Source organism: Natrix helvetica (assembly GCF_964273705.1).
Source record: "Natrix helvetica genome assembly, chromosome: 2".
NCBI classification, from domain to species: domain Eukaryota; kingdom Metazoa; phylum Chordata; class Lepidosauria; order Squamata; family Natricidae; genus Natrix; species Natrix helvetica.
This window is the reverse complement of record NC_138552.1, coordinates 31613052-31638480: the sequence shown is the minus strand read 5'-3', so window position 1 is coordinate 31638480 and position 25429 is coordinate 31613052. Positions and strand designations below refer to the sequence as shown.

Genomic DNA, 25429 nt, shown 5'->3' with positions numbered 1-25429 from the left:
TACTAGACTTTAAAATATGACTGTTATAGTAATTAAGCCACCAAACTAGAAAACAGGAGACCTTGAGTTCAAGTCCCGTCTTAGCCATGAAAGTCAGCTGAATGAGGAAAATAGGAGAAAGATGTGTGGAGAATATATTCATTGTTTTGAATTATTTGTAAAAACAATAAAGAAGGAATACAAATTAATTAATAAATCAAGTGTACCCAATATTTATGTTATTTAAATTACAATTGGAAAGAACCTCCTTGATCTTCTCAATCATGGACATCCTCTAACTAAAGTATTTCTAACAGATATCGAAGCACCTCTTTCAAAGTCTCAAAAGAAGAGAGATTCTAGCCAGTTTATTCCTCTGTTGAAGCGTGTCTACTGTGGGAGATTACACCTTAAAATCTAGTCTGTATATTTACAAAGGCAACATTCAGTTTGTACAAAGAGGGACAAGTATCAACCTAGGATTATAGTGCATTCACCACAAACAATTAATTTAATTTATTGCTTTACAATCCAAACCAACATCCATTAAAGCAGATGCAATTAAAATGCATGCATAAAAATAACGTAAAACCAAGTCAATAATACCGGTGAGGAAGACACCAGTCGATTTCTATAACCTAATGCTACAGATAGAAAATTTTCCAATGCCCTTCATACGCCCCAAAATTAGTAATTTAGACAATATGAGATACAACCTCTATGCATTGTAGGAAGTTATCACCTAGCCCTCTCCCAGAAAAATGAAATATCCTAGGAAATATTGAAAAGGCAGAATATTTCTCTGGTTGTGAAAAGGGAGAAACATTTTAAAGACAGAATAGTTCCCTGCAGCTTCCTGCCCATCCCCTCATTTGTCAATGAGCCATTAAAACCTGAGCTAGTTCACTTTACAAAATGAAGAGTTCTCCCCTTCAGCTCCAGAGTGATGGGATTAAGGGATGATAATATTGGCCCTTTACCCAACTCCCCACATGGCATCTGAGAACTCAACCAAACCTGGATTCAAAACGCAGCCTAGAGAGTTGCCCCTGCATGGCCCCAAGGGAGTCTGACAACCAATCAGAATAGAAGATCAAGATCAAAGGCCAGAGAGGGCATAAAACCAGGGACTCAGCTTCTCTTCCTTCCTTCTCTTCTTCTTCTCCAACATTGAAGCATGTGATCACCTTTTCTGTTCAGGACTCAAGCCATGTGGTCCTGTACACCATTAAAACCATCTTTCCAAGCAGCCTCCATGTCTTTTTCCCCACTTGGAGCCGAACCCAGAAGGACATTTCTTCCAACAGCATAAATATACACAAGTATGACTTTCATATGGAAGATTATAAAATCTTCCAGGTGTCACGCTGATGTATAAGGTGTCGACTTGGGTCATACAAAAAGTATTTTCGTGGTAGAGCATGCATGATCTTGAAAAAAAAATTAGGGAGAATCTCCCCAAAAGGGGAGGGGTATTTAATTCTACTATAATAATAGAAAATGTTATCAATATTCACCCGAATGTCTAAGTCCGAGACCCTCTGCATAAATTCTGCTGAAATATTCTTGGGGCTTCAGATAAATTAGGCTGATGTTGACAAAGTACAATAGACCTTGGTCAATTTGTCTTCACTGAGTGGATTCAAATCTTTTTGTTCTGGATATGATGAACCCAAGAGCTTCCTTCCAAAGGACTTGCCCTGCCCAAGACCCTAAGCAGCATAATTTTATGTGATCCTCAAAAAATGCAGTTAGAACTCTATAGACGCTGAATGCAGGATGCATGATATTGTTATTAAAAATGTAGACTGTATGGAATTCAAGGTTGACTTCTTAGAGATGCAAATTCAGTTCTATAATGTAACATAGCCAAAAACTTTGACCTTGAATAATTTAATGGCAGTCGAGACAAAATAATTCTCCTGCCAAGTTGTAAATTTGGTAATAGCTGGAAATGATTCTTGGGCTCTTGTAGATAATTCTCTGGCTTGATTTCTCCAGCAGGTAGAACTTGAAAATAAATGCTTAATTATTTGAAGGCTTTTATCTACTTGATCATTTTTCCATTAATCATCTGCTAGTTGAGGAATTGGGACGCTTTCTGGAAAATACCCAAACTTTTGTGTGTTTTTAATAATTTATTTCAAGTTATTTTCTATTGCAATAGGATAATAGCTCACTAAGGCAACTACACAGTTCAGCATTAGATGGTAACAGAGAATGGTTGCAGCATTTGCATATAAAAGATATGGAGGGAATGAATAAGAGATGATAACTGAAAGTCTATGTAGCAAAATACTCAACAATATAGAATAGAATAGAATAGAATAGAATAGAATTCTTTATTGGCCAAGTGTGATTGGACACACAAGGAGTTTGTCTTTGGTGCATATACTCAGAGTGTACATAAAGAAAAATAAAATAGAATATATTCATCAAGATACAACACTTAGTGATAGTCATAGGTTACTAATAATAGGTTACTAATAAAAAATCAAATTATACTAGGAAGCAAATAAAACAATATAAAATTTAAAGATACAAGCAACGTTGTTATAATCATAAGTGGAGAGACAGGTATTAGGAAAGAGATAGGTACCAGGAAGGAAGAGAAGAATAATACTAATACAGTCTTAGCAGATAATTTGACAGTGTTGCGGGGATTAGTTATTTAGCAGTGATGGCATTTGGGAAAAAACTGTCCTTTTGTTTAGTTGTTCTGGTGTGCAGTGCCGTATAGTGTCGTTTTAGAAGTGGAAACAATTTATGCCCAGGATGTGAAGGGTCTATAAATATTTTCACAGCCCTCTTTTTTATTCGTTATATTTTATTGTATTATATATTATATTATATATTATATAGCTAATGTGAGGAACTATGCACTGGGGCAACTATTCTTTACTCTTTTACACATGGGGAAAAGGGCCTGTTAAGTCCCCATTGCTATTTTCTTTGAACTATGCAATAGTCCTTTGAATTATATGATTAATTTGAGGAGATGATGATCAACTGTTGAGCCTGCTCATTTTCCCTGAGAGTTTGGGAGGGGGAGAGGATAAGAGTCAAAAGTCACAACTTACAGGGATCCCTTTGGGACAGTATATTTATCTGCTGCATGGTACAAAATTATGAACTGATTCATCACATCAGGCCTGAAACTGGTCTGCTAAAACTGTGATATTCTCAGAGTTCAACAATCCAGCATTTTATAATGTACAGGTTTGACATATAATTTGCCAATTACTGGGAGTAATTACTGAGCAATAATTAGTGAGGATGCGCCTATCTTCCCTTTTATATATTGAAAGGGTAATAGAATTAAGTCATTATTATGTCCATAGGATTATGGCATACACAAATTTATGGCAGTGGATGAGAAAGCAATCTGCCAGTAGCACCTATCACATCATTGATCATCAGAGTTATTGGTTGGGTGGCCCCTTCCTCTCTCCTCTCCCCACACAAAGCTGTGTGTGTTTGAAAGGACAACTATTCCAAAATTAGTTTATGATCAAATCTCAATCATTTCTTTTAAAATTACCAATCAACCTACTATAGATCTAATAAAAGTATCTCATATTGTTGTAGCAATAAGTACCTAGGTCTGATTTTGAAATAAATTGAAATAATAAACATCTCAAAAACATAGCTAGTGATTTTATACACAGTGAAACAGAAAAAAAAAACCCGCTGTCCTGTTTTGTAAATGTAATCAGCACACAAAACATGAATTTGATAAAATATTACCAAACGTAAACCAAACAAAGTGGGTTGATAATCCTATAGATTAAATGTATAGGGCTGTCCTGTTTTTGTGTGTATTTATGCTTTATCAAATGTTCTGATATGGAAATGACCACTGAAAATTAATAGTGGAATTAGAAATATGATAAAACCTTTTAGAAAGGAACCTAGATTTTTTTTCTTCCTTACCTGTTCCTTCTTCCTTCTGTTTTCTCCACAACAACTGGGTGAGGTGGGTTGACCTGAGAAAGAGTAACTGGTCCAAAATCACTCAGACAGCTTTCATATCTAAAGCAGGATTGGAATGGGGCGTTGGTTCTTATCTGATACGCTTCTTCTCGAGGCAGGTGGAGACAGTGGTCATGCATGGTTAACTCAGTCAGTAACCAATAGAACTGAGTCGACCAAAGTGATGTCATCGCCTCAGAGGAGTGTCCTCCCGCTTTTGTGACGAAGGAGATAAGTAGACTGCTGTGCGTTAGTTGACTGCTTTCAATCCTCCAAAACTCTAGCCTAGCTTCAGAACTCCCTCCGCGAACTAGGCCAGGAACCAAAGGGTGGGGATGACCGCTGTCTCCACCTGCCTCGAGAAGGGGCATATCAGGTAAGAACCAACGCCCCAATCTCCAACATTGGTGGAGTCAGTGGTCATGCATGGGACGTACCAAAGCTGGGCATGTCCCCGGGTGGGAATGAGAGTGGGCTAGGAACTTGAAGAGGGAAGAACTTGTTGAAGCACCCCCCCGTCCGAATGCCACATCCGCCGACGCATATCTGTCCATCTTATAATGGTGAATAAAGGAATTGGGGGTCACCCAGGCGGCCGCCTTGCAGATCCGCCGACGCATATCTGTCCATCTTATAATGGTGAATAAAGGAATTGGGGGTCACCCAGGCGGCCGCTTGCAGATCTCTTCCACTGAGGCCTGCCTTGTCCACGCTGCTGATGTAACCGTGCTGCGTGTGGAATGCGCCGTGATGTTGGATGGAGGCATGAGATGACTCGCCAAGTAAGCTCTAGTTATGGTTGACCAAATCCAGCACCCAACCATAGATGGAGTAGCCTTTAGACTCTTGTTTGTGGGATGGAAAGACACAAAGAGTGCTTCGGTGTGCCTAAAGACAGCCGTCTTGGCAATATAGATCTTAAGAGCCCGTCTTACGTCTAACCTGTGCCATTTGCGCTCAAGACTGTGAGAGGGATAAGGGCAAAAGTTCGGTAGAGTGAGATCCAGAGACCGATGAAAGGCCGAATTGACCTTTGGGACAAAGGTGGGATCAAGTCAAAGGACCACGCGGTCTGAGTGAAAGGTATACAAGTTGGAACAGATGGAAAGGGCCGCCAATTCTGAGACCTGTCGTGTAGATGTGATGGCCACCAGAAAGGTTGTTTTCAATGTGAAGTGATGCATGTAGGCCGACCTGAGAGGTTCGAAGGATGGTCCAGTGAGAAAGTCAAGGACTTTGCTTAGATCCCACGAGGGAAAGAGGTGAATGACAGGAGGGCAGAGATTAGACGTGCCCTTAATGAAGCGGCGTACATGAGGGTGCAAGGAGAGAGGCTTATCCCAGTGAAGAGAAAGAACCGAAGAGAGAGCCAACACCTGCCTCTGTAAGGTGTTAGGCGCAAGTCCTTTATCTAGTCCCTGTTGCAGGAACTCCAAAACCTGGGGAACCGAGGCCTCCAGGGGCAAAACCTTTCTAGAAAGGCACCATGTGCTGAAAGTCTGCCACGTTGATTCATAGATCCTATTAGTGGCCAGGCGTCGAGAAGCCTGAATAGTTTGAATTAGTCTCAGAAAGGTTTCAGAAATAGTTTGAATTACAGTCTCAGAAAGGACCTCCCGTTCAGCCTCCCTGCGGTTAGGCGGAGCCAAGATAGGTCGGGATGGTGGATGGATCCCTGGTGAAGAAGGGATGGTATCAGGGGAAGACGCCACTCTGGGCCCACTGAGAGGTTGACTAGGTCCGCGAACCATGGACGGTGCGGCCAATGGGGGTAGGTAGGATGAGCTCGGCTTCTTCCTCTATCATCTTCTGAATGACCCTCTGTATCAGGGGGAAGGGAGGGAAGGCGTACAGGAGACCGTGGGGTCACCTGCACCTTAAGGTGTCCGTCCCTTCCGCACCTGGTGTCGTGTAGCGAGACAGCTACCTGAGCAGTTGATTGTTGGATGCCGTTGCGAAGAGATCTAGCACGGGGTCCCGTACCTGGTCGACAGTTGTTTGAAGATGCAACAGTTGAGGGTCCACTCTGCAGGATCGACTGTTGTGCGGCTCAACCAGTCTGCTCTGGTGTTGTTGGAGCCCGACATGTGTTCGGCGTGGAGGGAGAGAAGGTTGGCTTCTGCCCAGATCCCTCGGTCAGTGATGGCGAACCTATGGCAGGCGTGCCACAGGTGGCATGCAGAGCCATTTGTCAGGGCACGCGAGGTGCTGCCCTGTCAGCTGGCCAGCGCGCATGCGTGCGCTGGCCAGCTGAGTTCACCCTTTTTAAAAGCCATTTTTTCACCCGGAGGCTTTTTTCGGAAGCCTCCGGACCGTCCCTGAAGCCTTCGGAACGCTTAAAATGACCCTCGGAGCAAACCGGAAGTCACTTCTGGTTTGCTCGGAGGGTCATTTTAAGTGTTCCGAAGGCTTCAGGGAAGCCTCCGGATGGTCCCTGAAGCCTCCGGGGAGGGTGAAAAAAGCATGTAAAGTGGGGGGGGGTCACGCCTGTTGTGCATGCATGCACACTGGGGGGGTCGCGCATTGCATTATGGGTGCGGCACGCCTGCACACGACCCCCCTGCGCTCCCCCCACTTGTGGCACACGAGCCAAAAAAGGTTCGCCATTGCTGCCCTAGGTGAAAGGCAGACTCCATGAGGGAAACTGCTCTCGTCCCCCCCTGGCGGTTGACATGCGCCTTGGATGTTGTGTTGTCTGTCCGAATTAGCACATGTATGTTGCGAACTGAACATTGGAACTGAAGGAGAGCTAGATGGATGGCCCTCAACTCTAGCCAATTCATACTGTGGGAAAGGTCGGAGTCGGACCAGAGATCCTGAGCTATCTGATCCTCCAGGTGAGTGCCCCAACCCGTCAAACTCGCGTCTGTCGCAACTACAAGACGAGGAGGTTCCCTGAAGAGGGACCCCCAAGAGCTGACCGGGGAGATCCACCAGTCCAGAGAGTGAAGGACCTCAGGAGTCAACCTGACTTTCGCTAGGGAACAGCTGCTGTTGGTCTTCTGGAATGGCAGAAGAAACCACTGGAGGCAGCGGCTATGAAGCCGTGCCCAAGGGACGATGGAGAAGCAAGAGACCATCTTCTCCAGCAGTTGAGACAGCTGGAGAAGAGGTGCCTGCTGTCTCCTCCATACCTCGAAGGCCAAATCTCTGAGGCTGATCTGTCGTTCCCGAGACAGGAAGATCTTCCCCTGATCGGAGTCGATGAGGGCTGCCAAGTGCACTAGACTAGAGGTGGGAACAAAGGTGGCTCTTCTGATTGATGGAGAATCCTACTTCCTGAAGCACCTGCAAGGTGTCCTGAAGATCCCGCAGGGCCTGGTTGTGTGACCTGGACAACAGGAGGATGTCATCCAGGTAGCAAAAGATCCAAATGGGTCTGGCACGTAAGTGGGCTGCTACAACTGACGGGAGCTTGGTGAAGACCCTTGGGGCTGATGATAGCCCGAAGGGGAGGGCCTGATACTGATAGTGATGGGAAATCGGAGGAACCGTCTGTGTTGTTTGTGAATGGGTGTGTGGAAGTAAGCCTCCGTGAGGTCCACTGATGTGAGGAGATCGTGTTTGCCCACACTCTCTAGGATTGACAGGAGAGAGTGCATTTTGAGCCTCCTGTAACTGATGAATCGATTTAAGAATTTGAGATCAAGGATCGCTCTCCAGCCCCCCGAAGACTTCAGCACGATAAAGAGACGAGAGTAGAACCCCTGTCCCACCTGGCCTGGAGGCACAGGTTGAATGGCCCGAATGAGGAGCAGATGATGGATGGCCTGCTGTACTAGGAGCCTCGTTTGAGGGTGTCTGGATATGGGGCACGGGACAAAGTGGTTCGGAGAGCTGGAGCGCAAGTCCAAGAGAAGATTTTCGTGCCAAAACAAAATGGCCACTGAGGCTACAGAGCCTATGGGCCGGGCACCACAAGGTAGCTGACGCCACAGAATGAGGGAGGGCGTTGAAGGCCCTGCGGAGGGGCTGCGGAGATCGAAGGGAGCAGCAGCAGTGATCCAGTGAGGTGGGAGCACTGAGGGGCGGCAGCAGCATGTAGTGGCAGTTCTTCCCGGCAGCTGCAGCTGCTGGCGGCTTTTCCCCCCCAGCTGCTGGCGGCCTTTGGCGGCGGCTGGCAACTTTGGTGGCACTTGGAAGCGGCTGCGGGCTTGGCGGCACGAGGGAAAGGCCCGGAGGCCAGCAGAGGCAGCAGCGCTGAGTGGAGCCTCCAACAGCCGTTGCTGAGAGGTGCTGCTTGCAGGAAAGCCTCTGAATTGCTGGTAAGCTCAGGAGGTAGAAGCCTCGAAGAAGCCCTGGTGTGTCTCTCCAAGAAGCCCAGGGCTAATTGAGAGACTTAGCTCTGAGGAGCTATCCACTGATTCCTTCCAATTTGGATGTAATTTAGGTAAAATTTAGAAAAATATCCAATTAAAGGTAATTAAAATATCTACTAAAGTTGAGGAGAAAACAGTTAGCACAGTCAGTTCGGATGTGGGAGGACACTCCTCTGAGGCGATGACATCACTTTGGTAGACTCAGTTCTATTGGTTACTGACTGAGTAAACCCATGCATGACCGCTGTCTCCACCAACATTGAAGAATTCACAGTCTCCTATTTTCTAACTTGGTGCCTTAACCACTAGACCAAACCTGCCAACATTTATGACTATTCAGGAAATAATTCTCCTCTTCCTACCACTCCTTCAATATATGGGGAGTCCAGAATTTTTCTGTACATTTCAATATTTCTTCTCTTGATATTATAGTACATTGCACTGAGAAGACAATTTTCAAACTCGGAGGTTGTGTAATTATTTGAAGACAAAAGGACCCTTAACTACAGATACTTACAGTTCACTAACCAATCTCTTAACACCTTCTAATCTTTGCAGTTTCCAAAGGCTTGTTGCATTTCAATGCTTCTCTATTTCTTTTCCAAAAGTACAACATATTGAATACATAATATTGAAGCACACAGTATAAATCTCCATAGTCCATTTCATTAATCTATGGGAATTGTTTCAACTCAATGGGCAAATTGCTCATACATTTGTTTATATCAATTACAGCCTGAATGAGTTTAGCTATCAACAAGACATATCTGCAGAATATTTTCTCTCTGAAATTCCTGTACAGGGATTTCACTCCAAACAATGTAGAGCATAGGGTAAAAAAAATAAGATTAATCATTAAGAAGAAACAGCCATTTCATAACTGTTATTTGAAACAAGTTTCACAGCTTAGTAAAATGTATGAGAATGTATCAAAAGATTCCTTTTCATGGGTCAGCAATTATGGTGAATGATGATTTCTTCCCCTTAGAATGTCCTTCAATAGTATAGGTCAGTGTAAATGGAATTTCTCTATTAGGATAAGATTTTGTTTGTTTTGCTTTGTTTAAAGATCTAAAGACTGCAATAAGAGGCATAAAGTCTAGGCAAACAAATCAGGACAGGAAAACTGTAGGAGATAATAAAGCAGGAATTACTGAGGCCCTGTTATCAGTCACTAAAGAGTTGGAAATAAAAGGATACTCCAGCCAAGAAATTGACTGGGAATTAACTCACCAATAAATAACCAAGACCAAAGGGAAGAATGGGCATCAAACAAAATAAGCCAATTATTTGGTCTTCTGGAAGCACATCCATGTCTTGCTTCTACTGAACTCGAAGAAGCATACATAAAAAAATATTAAGACATGTGCCTGGAACTGAATTCGTTGTATTGAATTCAAACCATATTCTGAAACGCATATGTTTAGGGATCGATTTTGGCAATAGCATATCCTGGCAGGCATATCCAGCAAATCAAGTATACAATAGCTGCTTTTGAAATTAATCAACTTACTCTTAACTCATCAACACATATGTCTAAATATATAAATCACTTAATTTATTTAAGAAGTTTTCCACAATAAACTGTTCCGTAAAAACACAAGTACAACTGATATGGCTGTGCAAAACTTTCCAAAAAGGTGCTTTGAGTACATAAATAGGACCTCTTTTTAAACATTAAAGTAGCTGTGCTCTTTTTACAGATTTGTATTACTCCTCCAGAAACCATTGAATCCTGGAAAAAAGAAATGACTATTTTAACAGTTCAAAAAGATGTTTTATATATACTGATAAATTACTAAGCACCACATTTGAAGGTTTATGGCATGTATAAATCAAAACTTTGAAACAGATTACTGTCTAGGGTAGTGAATATGACTTTATTATGTGATGGAGAGCTCAGACCAAGGTTGATGTGAATTAAAGTGCTGACTGAAATCAAGGTCAGTAACTTTACAGGTCTCATTTGCATACAAACTACGTAAAAGTTCAACCCCCAAGCACTTTCACACTACACTTTGATGAAAAGTATACCATTTTCCAAGTATATATGATGAGCAAATGAGGATACTGAGATGAAGAAGACAAAGAAGACTTTCTTAAACTAAAATCCCTAATCAGGGACATTTTCAAGTAGATTGTCTCAGAATATCTATGCCACAACCAAAGCATTTGATGTAGAGTCAATCGAGCCCTTGGGTGATTTTGGGCAGGCATTAATGTGAAAAAAAGCAATATTTAAATCTCACATGGCCTAGAATTATGAGACAAGGCTTGAAGTAACATGTGCAAATCTAATGTTTTTGCTTATTCCACCTAAAGAAGTTATTAATTTTAGGGTTACTTAGATGAGAATCTCAGTGTAAAAATTTGAGATACATAAATGCGATAAATAAATAAATAAATACATACATACATACATTAATTAATTCATTCATTCATATTTTAGAATATTATGTACCAGCATCTCATGACAATGTTGGTTAAATGTTGAAAAGGTATGACATGAGAAGAGCTGCCTTTGATCTATATTTTTGCCCAAAATCTAATTACATTGAATTTAAAAAAAATGAATTTTGCCTCTAATCTCTAAACACAGAGAGGGATATTGATTATTTAAAACAAAGGATGAATCCAACAGTATTCGAATTATGAAAAATGAAGCAAAAGATTTCTCACTTACAAAATTGTTTCATCAAAAATACGCTGGTTTTATATTCTACCTTGGCATACTTAAATCTTTAATGTTTTGAAATAGCTTGTCATTTCATAGAGTTTAAATAAATTAACTGTTGTTTTTTTATAAATAAATAAATATAAACAATGCTTACACGACAGCAAAATATGAAATTTTGTTGTAGTGTTTGCTAGGCAACGGTTATGAATGCACCTATCTATTATTTTTTTCAAATAATAAATAAATAAAGCTGCAGCATTTGCTGGCTCAAAGTTTTCAGCAAAATATAGCCTCAGCAAATTAAATATAATTTAATTAGTTAATCACAAAATCATTTTACCAACAAAAATAAAATCCACACTAGAAAGGATCGAACATAGTAATGTTGAAACAAAACAATACTTGATCTTAGATGCCCACTACAAAAATTCTACCCACTCTTAAAATATGTAATATAGTGTATATATCTCAACACGAATACTACGAATGAAAAAGGTACAGAAAAGAGCAGTACTAGTGATCAAAGTCATGTGGGTAATGGCTATAAACATTAGGCTTTTTTAGTTTACAAAAAGGCAAATAAAGAAAAACATGAGACAAATAAAATGATGCATGATATGAAAAAAAAAAATAGGAAAGCAAACATTTTTCTACCTAAAATGGGCAGTGAGAAGAGATAAAAGAATATACTGATTTATACAAGACACGTTAGCATATAGACCAGCGATGGCGAACCTTTTTTGGCTCGCGTGCCATAAGTGGGGGGAGCGCAGGAGGGTCGTGTGCAGGCATGCTGCACCCATAATGCAATGTGCGACCCCCCCAGTGCGCATGCGCGCACTACAGGCGCAACCCCTCCCCATTTTTACATGCTTTTTTCGCCCTCCCCAGGCTTCAGAGGGTTTATAGGAGCCTGGGAAGGGCGAAAACAGCCTCCCCCGCCACCCCGGATGCCCTCTGGTGGCTTCAGGGACCGTCAGGAGGCTTCCCTGACGCCTTCGGAGCGCTCAAAACGACCCTCCAAGCAAACCGGAACTGACTTCCGGTTTGCTCGGAGGATCATTTTGAGCGCTCCGAAGGCTACAGGGACCGTCAGGAGGCCATCACTGATATAGACTCTGCTACCTGATGCCTTCGGAGTGCTCAAAATGACCCTCCGAGCAAACCGGAAGTGACTTCCGGTTTGCTCAGAGGATTGTTTTGAGCGCTCCAAAGGCTACAGGGACCGTCAGGAGGCCATCACTGATATAGACTCTGCTACCACAAGAATGGTTGGTGCATCAGAGTGCCATTTCAAATTAAATTGATCAGAAAAATCAACTTCCACTGAATTTGGTATGATGGATTCTATGAGATGAGACAAAACATCTTGTGGAAAGAACCAAACATTTATGCCATTACAGAGGCATTACTGGAAAGCAAGTTACTGCTTGTCATCATGAGGAAATGAAGTAAAACCATTACAGTGGAGTTTTCCCTCCAATTTACAATCAATTTCTAAAAATATGTACACATTTTTAAACCATGTTATTTCAATATGTGACTTGGAAATACTGAAGAAAGAAAGAATAATAATTATTATTCAAAGGCTTCTTTTACTGAGACATACAAATGAAATAGTTTCTAAATAATCTGCTGTCTCGGTTTAATTAAAAACTAATTTTCATCTACCATCAACTAAAGTGTATTAATTAGATTCAATCATTACAGTTTGGGTATGCCATAATTAATGATCATATGTTTACTGAATTTTATTTTCCTCTGTAGAAAGACTGTATAGCTTTACAATTTTTATACTGAAAACCATAAAAAAGATTGATTCTTTATTCTGCAATCTATGGCTCATAATTAGCATACCTCTAGTTATATCCTTAAGGTTGAGACTGTTATATCAACAATCAGTAGAAGTAATTTAAATTAAATTAAACCAAATTTTAAAAAATGAAGCCAGTGGATGTCCATAAATACATGACACGTGAGCTCCACCTACAGGTGAACAATCCAACGAAAAGCTTTGATAGATTATTACTTAAAAAGGAAGATTCTAATTTCAAGTTCTAATATTTTTTTCACACTCACAACAGTTTAAATTGAAGTCCACAAGTCTTAAAGTTCCCAAGTTTGGACACCCCTGTATTAGGTAAAAAGCAAGTTTCACTGTCTCACTAGAATCCCAATTCTCAACAAACAAGATTCGTGTGTAAAGCACTAAATGAGCAATTTTTGCAAATGAACATAAAAATTAGATCAGAGTTGCTGTAAAAGCAATATTACTTCACATATGAAGTCTTACTCTAATAATGCATTTAACTTTCAAAATTGTCTTTGATTATTTAACTTTAAAACTTTTGATAGCTATCAGACATTTGACAAAATGTCATCAGAACCTCCCACTGAAGTTCTATTCATACCACTCGCCACATGCTTTGATTTACAGAAATTAACAGAAAATTGAACCAGCTTTTCCAAAAGGCATCTCTTGAGAACATGCCATTCACAAGTGTTTTAATTTTATCTTGAAATTGTTTTTTTCCATTTCCCATGCCTGACAATTGCTGAGTAGACTGTAATTAACCCATTATCGAATGTTATAACATAGAACAAGACTATGCTTTATTTTTATGTTCAATATTTATTTAAACATTTTAAAATTTATAGTTGGTGACAAAGTGGACCTCTTAAAATAATTATGAAAAGCTTAGATACATTATAACATTTTATTTAAAATGACAACTATAACATATTTGAAAGTTTCCTTTAGAAACTTACCCTCTCACTTAATTCAAGGTATGCATTACTCACCTACGGCTACTCTTCTGTTTTTGCTCTCCTTCTGTTATTTTTTTAACAGGTACATCAGTATTTTTCTTTAATTTCTGCATAACTCGTTTTTTCATCTCATTCTTTTCTTCATTATCAAGATCATCATCTTCATCACAATATCCCTCCTCTTCTTCCTGGGCAGGTTGTTAAAACATTCATACATTTTAGTTTATACGTCTGAACTGCTCAGTTTCAATCCAAAAAAGATTATTTCTCGTGACCAATGTATTAGAAAAGCATATTGCTAAAAGAGCAAGTTATTTATAGAGATATGAAAGGAGGGATAAAATAATGGGGAGCCCCTTTAAGGGTTTTTTCCTCTCAAATAATTAGGTTTGAACCTAAGTGAAATATGTTTTTGGCACAATTGATAAAAATGCTCAAAACATTGTGTGCCACTGTCACAAGTGACCTCTAAAAACTATGTCACAGCACAGCTTTCCTGCACTCAGGGGTGAATTCTACCGGTTCGGGGAAACCGGTAGCTCCAACTATCTGCTGGGAGTAAACCGGTTCGCTCCAACTTTGAAGTAGACCCACCTGCCCACCCACCCCTGCGCTATACTCACCTATATTTCCTTTTCTGAAGCCCAGCTGATCAGCATGGCAGAATGGATTGCCACACCTCAGCTGGTTTTTTTGCCAGCAGTAATGCAGAAGGTGAGTTTTCTGTAAACTGTGTGCATTGTGCAACTGTGTGCAAACCAGTTGTTAAACCAGTAGGATCCCACTCCTGCCGGCACTTTTATTATGCTGTGGGCAAGTAGTAACGGCAACACTCTCAGCTCCAAAAGTTGCATTTCTGTATCCAAAGAGGTATCATTTCCAAAAGAAATTATGTTTCTTTGCTTGTGGGTTCTTAAACAGCAAGGAAGTCAAGTGAATTTGCTCGTTGAGAGCCATACAGAAGCTAAAATAAAGTATTCTATATATTTTTTACTAGAAGTTAACAAATCTAAATTTTATTTATATCCTTAAATACTTATCACCTCTGTAAAGTATATATGAATTCACCTACCAGGGACATTTTAAAGTTTAATACCAAACATTATTCAGTGCAAAAACAAAGTGATGTAAATATATTTTATTTCCAAATGTAAAATCAAAACATCTTTGTTGGCAACTTGAAATTCCTGGTCCTGGAAAGCCTCTAGTCTCAAACTGTAATGCTTTGTGGGAATGATGTCACATGGAAGAGGAGGGGGAAGCGGTGCTGCCTAGGGAATGATCAGATAAGAGGGCATAGCCTACCGCTGCACAACTACTGAGAAAGTAAGTCACAAAGGAACTTCCCCAATTTATAAGGTTGTAAAAGGTGGGAGATTAGTACTATCAGACTTGCAAAATTCTGTTAATATAGGTTTACAATAAAGTAGAATTAGTTCAGCTGGTCCTGTTTCCTGTCTATCTATCTTGGAAGGCTGATATCAATCTTGCATTCCATGACAGGAAATGAAATGGGTCACCTTAGAGGACTACTACTACCAGAGTGATACTAAAACTTTTACACAAGGTAGTTCAGCTATATAATTCAAGGATGGTTGGTTAGAACCTAGGATCAATGATGGGTGGCAAGAATAAATATAGCCTTTACATTCTACCAGCTTTCATCCTGGGCTGAAAATCAACAGAATATTCCTCCATCAAGTGTTTATACTTTTGGAGTCAAAGAAATCACATGGTTGACATCACTTGCTTGGTTGAATTATCAAAGCTAGGTCTGTGTCACAACATTAGCATAGTTATCAAAATCTGGGCTTTTCTGCTGTCAGAAAATGGCTTTGTCATTTTGCAACTCCTTCCCCTGAAATCTGCATTTGAGTGTCCCCCAACTAGGAGGCAGAATGGCTCTTTTACAAGAAAGAGTTATATTATTGCCTCTAAATGGGTAATGATGGCCCACCAAGAGTTCATTCATCCTTTGACCCAGTTATTTTGGAGAACTATTTCCCTTACCTGATCTTCTTTTTGGGGAAAAGGTTGTTGAGAAAGTCAATTACAAAATATCTTGGATAAAGATCATCTCAGTGCAAATCAGTGAGGGACTAGATAAGATTAAACAGATTGAGGATGTAACCCAGTGCTGGGAACCAGGAACCAGTGCCTCTAGGCTATGAAGAACCGGATGCCACGGCACAGAATGAATCTGAACAAGACAGAGGTACTGCTGTGCAAAATTCTTCTGATTCCAAATCCAGGAGGCCTCTGGGTATAATTCAAGGTGACAATTTATATTTATTTATAAAGCTCCTTAAACTTTGGTTTTCATTACCTCAGAGACTATTATATTTGTTTCATACAGAATCTAATTAGCCATTGCACGCTGTGGAGAAGGACATGGTACAGAAACCTTTCTGCATTCAAGATAAGAAGAACATGGGGGCCTATGAACAAGCCTTCTCTGTTGAATGCTTTTGGAACACCTTACCCTCCAAAATCAGACCACCTCTGTATGGACATTTCAGAAGAGCATTTAGATGGTGCCATTCCAAAAACCTTTCAACACAAAAGGTGATGGTCGTGACAACTGCTAGTTGGGCCTAGGATTGAAAAGATGGGCTATATCTGTGATGATATTGTATGTTTTGTTGTTTATTCACAAAAAGCTACCTCATATCTAAGATGAACTGGCAGCATACAAATCTCTGAAATTATAACTGAACTAATGAGGTAAGAAAGATTTCCCTACCCTACTTAGTTTACTGAAACCTTTTTGTTAACAGGACTTAGTATTAAATGCTACCAATGTTTCAGCAGCAGCTGAGACAGTAACCAGATGTGTAGTGGTAACAGACATTAGCCCCATGAATATTAAAGCAAATGTAAAGGTCTTACCTTATCTGAATTATCACTTTCATTTGCTTTTTCACTGAAAGAAAATGCAGCATGTAAGTAATTGTTTCATAACGCAAGTTCTGAAATAAAATTAATCTAAATGAATTTTTCTGATTTAGATAGAGGATATTACTTAGTGTACCCTTTAGACCAACTAATGAATATTTTTCCAGCAGAAACAAAGGCAATCTGATTACTATTTTATAAGTATCATATATGTTTAAAGGAGCTCTCTTAGCTCAAGAGTTACGATCAAAGCTGCATGATATCCTCAAGAAGTGTTTGGCAAATAGGAAATTGCCTAACAATGTATGGCAGTCTTTTCTAATTATAGCCCTATCCCTCCCTAAGTGTAGAGAAATTCAAACATGGCTAGTGGCCATGCTAGCTGGGAATTCTGAAAGCTGCAGTACTAAAATATGTGAAAAAAGGTTGGTTTGCAATGCAGTAACAAATAGGCCAAATTTCACATATTCTATTGTCCCAATAGAAATTCTACACTTCTAAGATAATTATTTTTGAATTAATCACAGTTGGGTTGCCACAAAGAAGAGGGAGACAAACCGTTCTCCAAAGCACCTGAGGGTAGAACAAGAAGCAATGGGTGGAAACTAATCAAGGAGAGAAGCAACTTAGAACTGAGGAGAAGCTTCCTGACAGCTAGAACAATTAATCAGTGGAACAGCTTGCCTCCAGAAGTTGTGAATGCCCCAACACTGGAAGTCTTTAAGAAGATGTTGGATAGCCATTTGTCTGAAACGGTATAGGTTTCCTGCCTAGGCAGGGGGTTGGACTAGAAGACCTCCAAGGTCCCTTCCAACTCTGGTATTGTATTGTATGGTTTATTTACCTGTCAATGGCAGGAACAGAACTCAGGTGTGGATCATCTTTCAGTAAATCATGACTACTTTTGCTTTTTCCTTTCATGCTCTAAATTTTTTAAAAAAGAATGGAATGATGGGTTTATGAAAACATTTCTTCACTTTTGTAAATTTCTCCATGAAAACAGAGCATTGCTGCTCATACAAAGACATTAAACAATATCCTAACTATTAAAATAATTAAAATTACATTGCTATATGTAATGTGTTGGTTGCAGATGCTCATTCAAGTAAAACTATGAAGATCTGCTACTTATATTTGTTACAAATAAGAAATGGGTTTATTCTGCAGGAAGATCTAACCTTGGTGTTTTTTCTATTATCAAAATGGCCATTTGACTTTGAAACTCCCTGGATTTTAGAGAAACAGGAAAGAATCAAAAAGCCTTTATCCTATATTGCACATAGATATATTGAGAGTTTTAAATAAGAAAAATAACCTTCAGGATACCAGGTGCTAGATTATTTTGTACTTATAATTGTAACCAGGACTTTCAATTTCTTTATTTACTTGTGTATTGAAAGTAAGCAGAAACCAGTTATTTTATCTCTATTAATAGCCTGGCGGTTATATCCTATACCAGTAATGATTAACCTTTTTGGCACTGAATGCCGAAACTGTAGCATGTGTGCATGCATGCCCCAAAGCACTGGAACCCAGAAGAGAGCAGCTGGCCGGCGCGCATGCACGCCGGACCAGCTGTCCAACACACATGAGTATGATGGAATCCAGAAGAGCAGTTGGCAACACCTCGCGTGCCCAAAGTGGGCACTGTGTGTATACCAATTCAATTTGCTAGACAGTTTTCAAAGATAGACCAACAAAATGCAAGTTAAAGGCAACTAATCTGGAAATCACCATCCTCCATCATTCTCTCTATACATTCAATAGTTGAACTGATTGCCAAGACTGATAAAAAGCACTACTGGCAACAGTAGCACAAAAATTTCTCGGAACAATGCTAGGTCCAAGAAGAAACGTAAGCTCTGGTAAGACATTAAGGGAGGGCAAATGCATTTAACACAAATAACACAAGTCTCGCTAAAACCTTCTCATCTTTTTACTTTTGGCTGAAGATGTATATCTGCAAACATTCAGAGAAATTATTGCTATTAAGCACAATTTTCTATGTTTTACAACAAGAATGATTTAGATCTGTATGATTTCTACTAGTAAGACTTGCTAGTATACCATCAAGATATATTATTTCTTTTATTTATCATTATTTTATCTAAATCCATAGTCTGGGGCCTCAGTTTATATTCAGTTTACTAATAAAACTCTGCAATAAGCAAATCTGGACATTAATTTCACAATGCTGAAAATTAAAGAGATTCACAGAAATATATAGGTAGTTAGCTTGAAATTATACCTGACTAACTCTGTTGACTTCTACTTCTTCCTCCTCAGCTTCTTCTCCAAATGAAAGCAGGCTAAAATTTCTTCAAATAGAAAAAGAGGCACCTTCATTGAACAGTAGAACACATAAAAACCCAGAATTCTTTTGAACATTATTGCCACTTCAAAAGTCTACAGAATTTAATTTTCCTGTTGAAATCTCATATAACCCTAGCCAACCTCTGCAATAGGATTTTCTTCTTGCTGCACTTTGTCAAGCATCCTTAAAATCTTCCTTAGAACACAGTTTGAGAATGCATAAGACACTACAGCATGACTTACTGTCAGGCCTGGAAGCCGCCTTTTGCATTGGGCCTTTAGGCCTGCCACATTCAATTCTGTGGGAAAATGGGAGGGGTGATTTTATGGAATATGGGAGATATATAGTCATGATAACATTCCTTTCTCAGAGAGCAAGGACATCTTGTACTGCACCAGGAGGGGTATGACTGGGAGGCATCTCCAATTGGGATGGTTCCTGATTGGGCTGTGTGACGGACATGTGGGTGCTGGGCAGGGGCTTGGATTTTCATTTGGGTGGGGAAAACCTGGAAGCTTTCATATTTGAGTTTTCCCAGATGTGCCAATATGACATCTCTAATAAAATGAAACTTTGAAGAACTTCAAGCCTCGGAGTCTTCTTTCATTGTTACTTAGAACCCTGTCACTTATCAGGGTGCAATGTTCCACTCAAGAAAGCATACAACTGGATTCTGTTCCTTATCTTTTACACAACTATTTGTATATAATTCAGTGTCAAGGCATGAATCAAATCCTAATCTGTATGTAGAAAAATATAACTGAGTTTGCAGAAAATAAATAAATATGCTATTCTTACTTTGTGCCCTTTGATTTTGCTTTCTCAACCTCTTCCACTGGTTTCTCATTCTTCAGCTTTTTAGTCGTCCTTGGAATTATATCATCAAAAGGATTAAATAAAACCTAAAACAAACATGTTTTGTTAATCTTTTAAGACCTTCTATTGTGAAAAATAATACTTCATAAGCACCTAAACACTGCAATCTAGAAATGCTGATGAGGCATAACTAGGCTTATTGAACAGCTTAGTTGAAGCTTGTATACTTTAGGTAATAGCCTTATCTAACAATGGCCAAAATAGTTATATGCCAGTTTTTATTGAAAATCAATCAAACAAATGTTTGATCTATCCAGCCGTTAAAAAATATGAAAACTTAATAATCTTATCCCAGTGGTTAAGAAATATTCTCTGGACCCAACGGAGCTAGCAAATTACCGTCCTGTCTCCAACCTTCCTTTCTTAGCGAAGGTTGTTGAGAGTGTGGTGGCTCAGCAGTTTCCGCGCCACCTGGAGGAAGCTGATTATCTAGACCCGCGCCAGTCCGGCTTCCGACCCGGTCACAGCACGGAGACAGCCTTGGTCGCGTTGGTGGATGATCTCTGGAGGGCAAAGGATGGGGGTTGTTCCTCCATCCTTGTCCTATTAGACCTCTCGGCGGCCTTCGATACCATCGACCATGGTATCCTATTGCGCCGTCTGGAGGGGTTGGGGGTCGGGGGCACCGTATTACGATGGTTCCGCTCCTACCTCTCTGGCCGGACGCAATGTGTGTTGGCAGGAGAGGAGAGGTCGACCGCGAGGCCCCTTATCTGTGGGGTCCCACAGGGGTCGATCCTCTCGCCTCTCCTGTTCAACATATATATGAAGCCGCTGGGCGAGATCATCCGTGGTTTTGGGGTGGGATACCATCTGTACGCTGATGACACTCAGCTGTACATTTCCACCCCAAACCACCCCAACGAGGCTGTTGAAGTGATGTCCCGGTGTCTGGAAGCCGTACGGGTCTGGATGGATGACAACAGGCTCAGGCTCAACCCCTCCAAGACAGAGTGGCTGTGGCTTCCGGCTTCCCGGTTCAACCAGCATATGCCATCGCTGGCCATCGGGGACGATCAATTAGCCCCGGTGGAAGGGGCGCGCAATTTGGGCGTCCTCCTTGATGCCCGGCTGTCTATGGAAGATCACGTGGCAGCCGTGGCGAGGGGGGCGTTCCACCAGGTTTGCCTGGTGCGCCAATTGCGGCCCCTTTTGGACCGGGAGGCCTTGCGCACAGTCACTCACGCGCTGGTGACGTCTCGCCTGGACTACTGTAACGCTCTCTACATGGGGCTCCCCTTGAGGTGCACCCGGAGACTGCAGTTGGTCCAGAATGCAGCCGCGCAGGTAATTATGGGGAGATCGAGGTTCTCCCATATAACACCCATCCTGCGCGAGCTGCACTGGCTTCCTGTGGCCTACCGGGTGCGCTTCAAGGTGCTGGTTACCACCTTCAAAGCGCTCCATGGCACAGGGCCTAGTTACCTGCGGGATCGCGTCCTGCCCCATACATCCCTGCGACCCGTCCGCTCACACAGAGAGGGACTACTCCGGGTGCCGTCCTCCAGAGAGTGCCAGAGGGCGACGCCCAGGAGTAGGGCCTTCTCTGTAGTGGGCCCTACCCTTTGGAATGACCTCCCCCCAGACATCAGGACAACAACCGACCTTCGCTCCTTCCGTATGAAGCTGAAAACCTACCTGTTTCGACTAGCTGACCTGGCATAATACTACAATCTCTCCAGCCCAGGGCATTTTTAATTGGTAATTTTAGTTTTTAAGGGTTAATTTCACTGGGGTTTTAACTTTTTTAGGTATTGTAACTTATTTATTTATTCTTACCTCCTCTGTACGCTATATAATACTTTTGTACGTCGCCCCGAGTCCCTGTGGGGAGAGGGGGCGACTAATAAGTTCAAGTAATAAATAAATAAATAAATAAATAAATAAATAAATAAATAAATAAATAAATAAATAAATAAATAAATAAATAAATATGAAAACTTAACAGAATAGTTCCATGACCTAAATGGTGATATGTTCTTCACACAGGTCCTAAAACTAGATAGAGAGAACCAATTAAACAAATGAGCCAAAATCATTATACTTATTAATATATTTATTGAGGAAAATGTATCATAGCTACAAATTTGTATGTGCCAAAATATATGAACCTTTGGATTCAGTAACTACTGTATTTTTTGGAGCATAAGACAAACCTTTTTCCCTCAAAAAAGAGGGTGAAAATCTGGGTGCGTCTTATACACTGAACACAGCATTTTTCGCCTACTGAAACCCTGCCGCCTTTGCAAAAATGGACCTGCAGAAGGTTTGGGAGGCTTGCAAAGTGCTCCTGGGGGCTGGTGAGGGCAAAAACTAGCAAAAAACGGGCTGTTTTTGCTCATTTTTGCCCCTCCCCAGCCCCCAGGAGCACTCTAAGTGCCACCCAAAGCTCTGCATGCCCCCCCTTTTTTGCAAAAATTGGGCCATTTTTGCAAAAAATGGGCTGTTTTTTGCTTGTTTTGAGGGGGCAGCCCCCAGGAGCACTCTACAAGCTTCCCAAAGCTCTGCATGCCCTTTTATTTTGCAAAATACGAGATGTGAAGGGGGTTTGGGAGGCCTGCAGAGTGCAAAAACTTTTTTTAAAAAAATTTACCTCTTCAAAATCATAGTGCGTCTTATACTCTGGTGCGTCTTATAGTCCGAAAAGTACAGTAGTGTGATCTTCTTGGACAGAAATAATTTCAACTAAAGGTTTCCTACAACTGTTGATCAGTTATATACATTGGCTTAGAGGACTCTTAGAGTTCATTCCTCCCTATAGAAGAGATTCAATTTTGAGATGTTGGTGAGCTTCTGTGCATGAAACGTCTACCTCAGATCCTTCCACATTTCTATAGGATTATAGCAGATCTTGGACATTCCAAAAAATTTTTCTACTTTAATCATTCTTTGTGTATAAAACTTGTGTGTTTTGGATCACTGTCTTGCTGTATGATCCACTTCTCTTGATCTTCAAGTTTTCACAGACATAGTTTACCCTGAATTTGCTGACATAATTCAGAATGTATAGTTCCATCAATGATGGCAAGCATTCCTGGTCCTAATAGCAAAGCAGGACCAAACTAAGATCCTAACACCATGTTTCACAGCTGGAATAAGATTAGTATGCTGGAATGCAGTGTTTGTTTTTCAACAAATATAAAGCTTTTCATTCAAACTACAAGTCTACTTTGGTCTTATCTGTCCACAGAATATCGTTCCAACAGCCTTTAGGTGGTGTTTTGCAAACCGAAGATGGGGAACAATGTTCTTTTTGGATAGAAGTGGCTTTCTCCTTCCAACACTGCCAGGATTGTTGTAGTTCAGTGTTCTTTTGATGGTGGTTTCTTAAACACAGACATTCACCAATGCAAGACAGGCCTTTAAATCCTTAGACATTACACAGGGCTCCTTTGAGACCTCATGGAGTATAACAAACCTTGTTGTTGACTGATCTCCTGGAAAGGGTAACAATGCCATTGATTGCCTCTATTTGCACATGATCTGCCTGATAATGGACTAGTGAAGTCCACACTCTTTGGAAAGATGTTTTCCCAGCCTGGTGAACATCAACAATTTGGTTTTCAGACATTCTCAGAAATCTTGTTTGTTTAAGCCATGACATACTTCTACATACCTATGTTGTGAAGATCACATTTTGATAGTGAATACCCAGAAGTCTGTTCTTTTAATAAGGCAGAACTTCCCCACTCAAACCTGATTATTATCCCATTAATCAAAACACTCTAATTGTCATATAATTCTAATTTTCATTTGAATTGATAATTTGGATCATTTTCCTCAATAAATCACAAAACAAATATGTTTTAGACTCATTTGCTTAATTGCGTTCTCATTATCTAGTTTTAGAGCTTATGTAAATAACAGATCACACCTTTTAAGATCATATTTATGCAGAAATATTGGAAATATTGAAAATTTCACCAACCTTTTTTCATGTATATGACTGAACATGAAACTTCATGAGATCTTTTAGAACAGCAGTTCTCAACCTGTGGGTCGCGACCCCTTTGAGGGTCGAACGACCTTTTCACAGAGGTCGCCTAAGACCATCAGAACTCTTAAATCTTTAGACTCTAAAGCGTGCTGTGTCGCACTCTCTCACGCGTGCACAACCACACGCGCACACCCACCCACAAATACACACGCAAGGAAGTAGGAGGAGAAATGCAAATATATATAAAAAATAGGGAGTCTATATGTGTGTGGGGGGGTAGAAATCTCAGTTGAACTTCTGGCCCTTTTAAAAAGTTTGTGTAAATTGGAATGAGGTCAGATTTGGAGCTTCTCATTGCACACGGTTATTGGATTCCAAGCCAATCAGAACTGAGGGGCAGGGTTTTGGCATGACGGAGCATTGGATACAGCCTATGATTGGCTTAGAAAAGAGCTGAGGAAGGATAAAGCCGCACGAGGTGGAATTGAGTGCCGCTCTAAGCTGCAGCAAGAGAAAGTGTGTGTAGTGGGGCGGGGGAAGAAGCCAAGTCTGCAGTCCCGGTTTGTACATGTCTCTTTCCTTTTTGGGGGGCTGTGCATCTACAGGCGAGCAAGATGGGACTCTATACATTTACTGAGCCAGTCACTGTTTTTCCTATTGGGAAGACATCCGGTTATTAATGCTACTTGGTTGCACGAGCTACTTTTTACCCCCCGCTAACTCCCTGGCAGCCGCTGAACAATCATAGAAAAAACTCTTGATCCCTCTAATTACGAGTTCATTGGCCAAAGATATTTTTTTAATTATTATTACCAGTTTTGCTTGGCGATGTGGGCATTTTCATTTTTTAGTGGGTTATAATTACATATTGTTTTTGTGATTAATCACTATGTTTTAATTATGTTCAATTTATAACAATAAAAATAAATTCTGCATATCAGATATTTACATTATGATTCATAACAGTAGCAAAATTACATTATAGAGCAGCAACGAAAATAATTTTATGGTTGGGGGTCACCACAACATGAGGAACTGTATTAAAGGGTCGCGGCATTAGGAAGGTTGAGAACTGCTGTTCTAGAATTTGATATAATTTATATGTAATTAATCTTCAGTTCTGAACCTATAATTTGAAGACCTTGGGCAAGCAACTGTGGTCAAATATACAAAATCCAGGCAAACCAAGGGTTTCATTCATGGCTTTTCTTGTTTTAAGAAAAATAATAATCTAAAATAAACACCTATGGATATCTCTTAGAATTGCCTTGCAAGTACACATGGTTTTCAGACATTCTCAGAAATCTTGTTTAAGCCACGACATTAATAGTTGCTAACTTTTATTAACTACAGGTAGTCCTTATTTAATGACTGCCTTTTTAGCGACTATTCACAGTTATGACAGTGATGAAAAAGTAACTTTACAACCTATCCCTGGATTGATGACCTTTATAGGCCTATAAAGCAAAGGAAAGTTGAAGTAAGATTATAAGGACAATCAGTTTCACTTAGCAATTACTTTAACAACCAAGCTGCTGGTCCCAATTGTGATAGCTAAATAAGAACTGTGCAATACATTAGAAAGAGACGTCAAGATCAGCATATTCATGGTATACAAGTTGAGTATTTAATTATTTCTAATATTGATGTTAAGTGCAAGAAAATATCTCATTTCATTTTAATAGCATTGA

At 40.4% G+C, this 25429-nt stretch overlaps 2 protein-coding genes across 3 annotated transcripts in view; both read right to left on the bottom strand.

The window, feature by feature from the left end:
* PPWD1 (peptidylprolyl isomerase domain and WD repeat containing 1) overlaps positions 1-4060 on the bottom strand; it is a 356454-nt gene extending 352394 nt beyond the window's left edge. Inside the window, exon 1 of the mRNA XM_081940945.1 lies at positions 4054-4060. The gene's annotated coding sequence lies outside the window, so the exon portion shown is untranslated. The remainder of the gene's footprint in view (positions 1-4053) is intronic.
* CWC27 (CWC27 spliceosome associated cyclophilin) overlaps positions 1-25429 on the bottom strand; it is a 136468-nt gene that overhangs the window by 103015 nt on the left and 8024 nt on the right. For both annotated transcript variants that reach the window (XM_081940946.1, XM_081940947.1), the window contains exons 6-10: positions 19724-19827; positions 18860-18929; positions 17456-17535; positions 16606-16639; positions 13750-13904 (exon numbers count right to left, since the gene is read on the bottom strand). In XM_081940946.1, coding sequence (XP_081797072.1) covers positions 13750-13904; positions 16606-16639; positions 17456-17535; positions 18860-18929; positions 19724-19827 — 443 coding nt within the window. The remainder of the gene's footprint in view (positions 1-13749; positions 13905-16605; positions 16640-17455; positions 17536-18859; positions 18930-19723; positions 19828-25429) is intronic.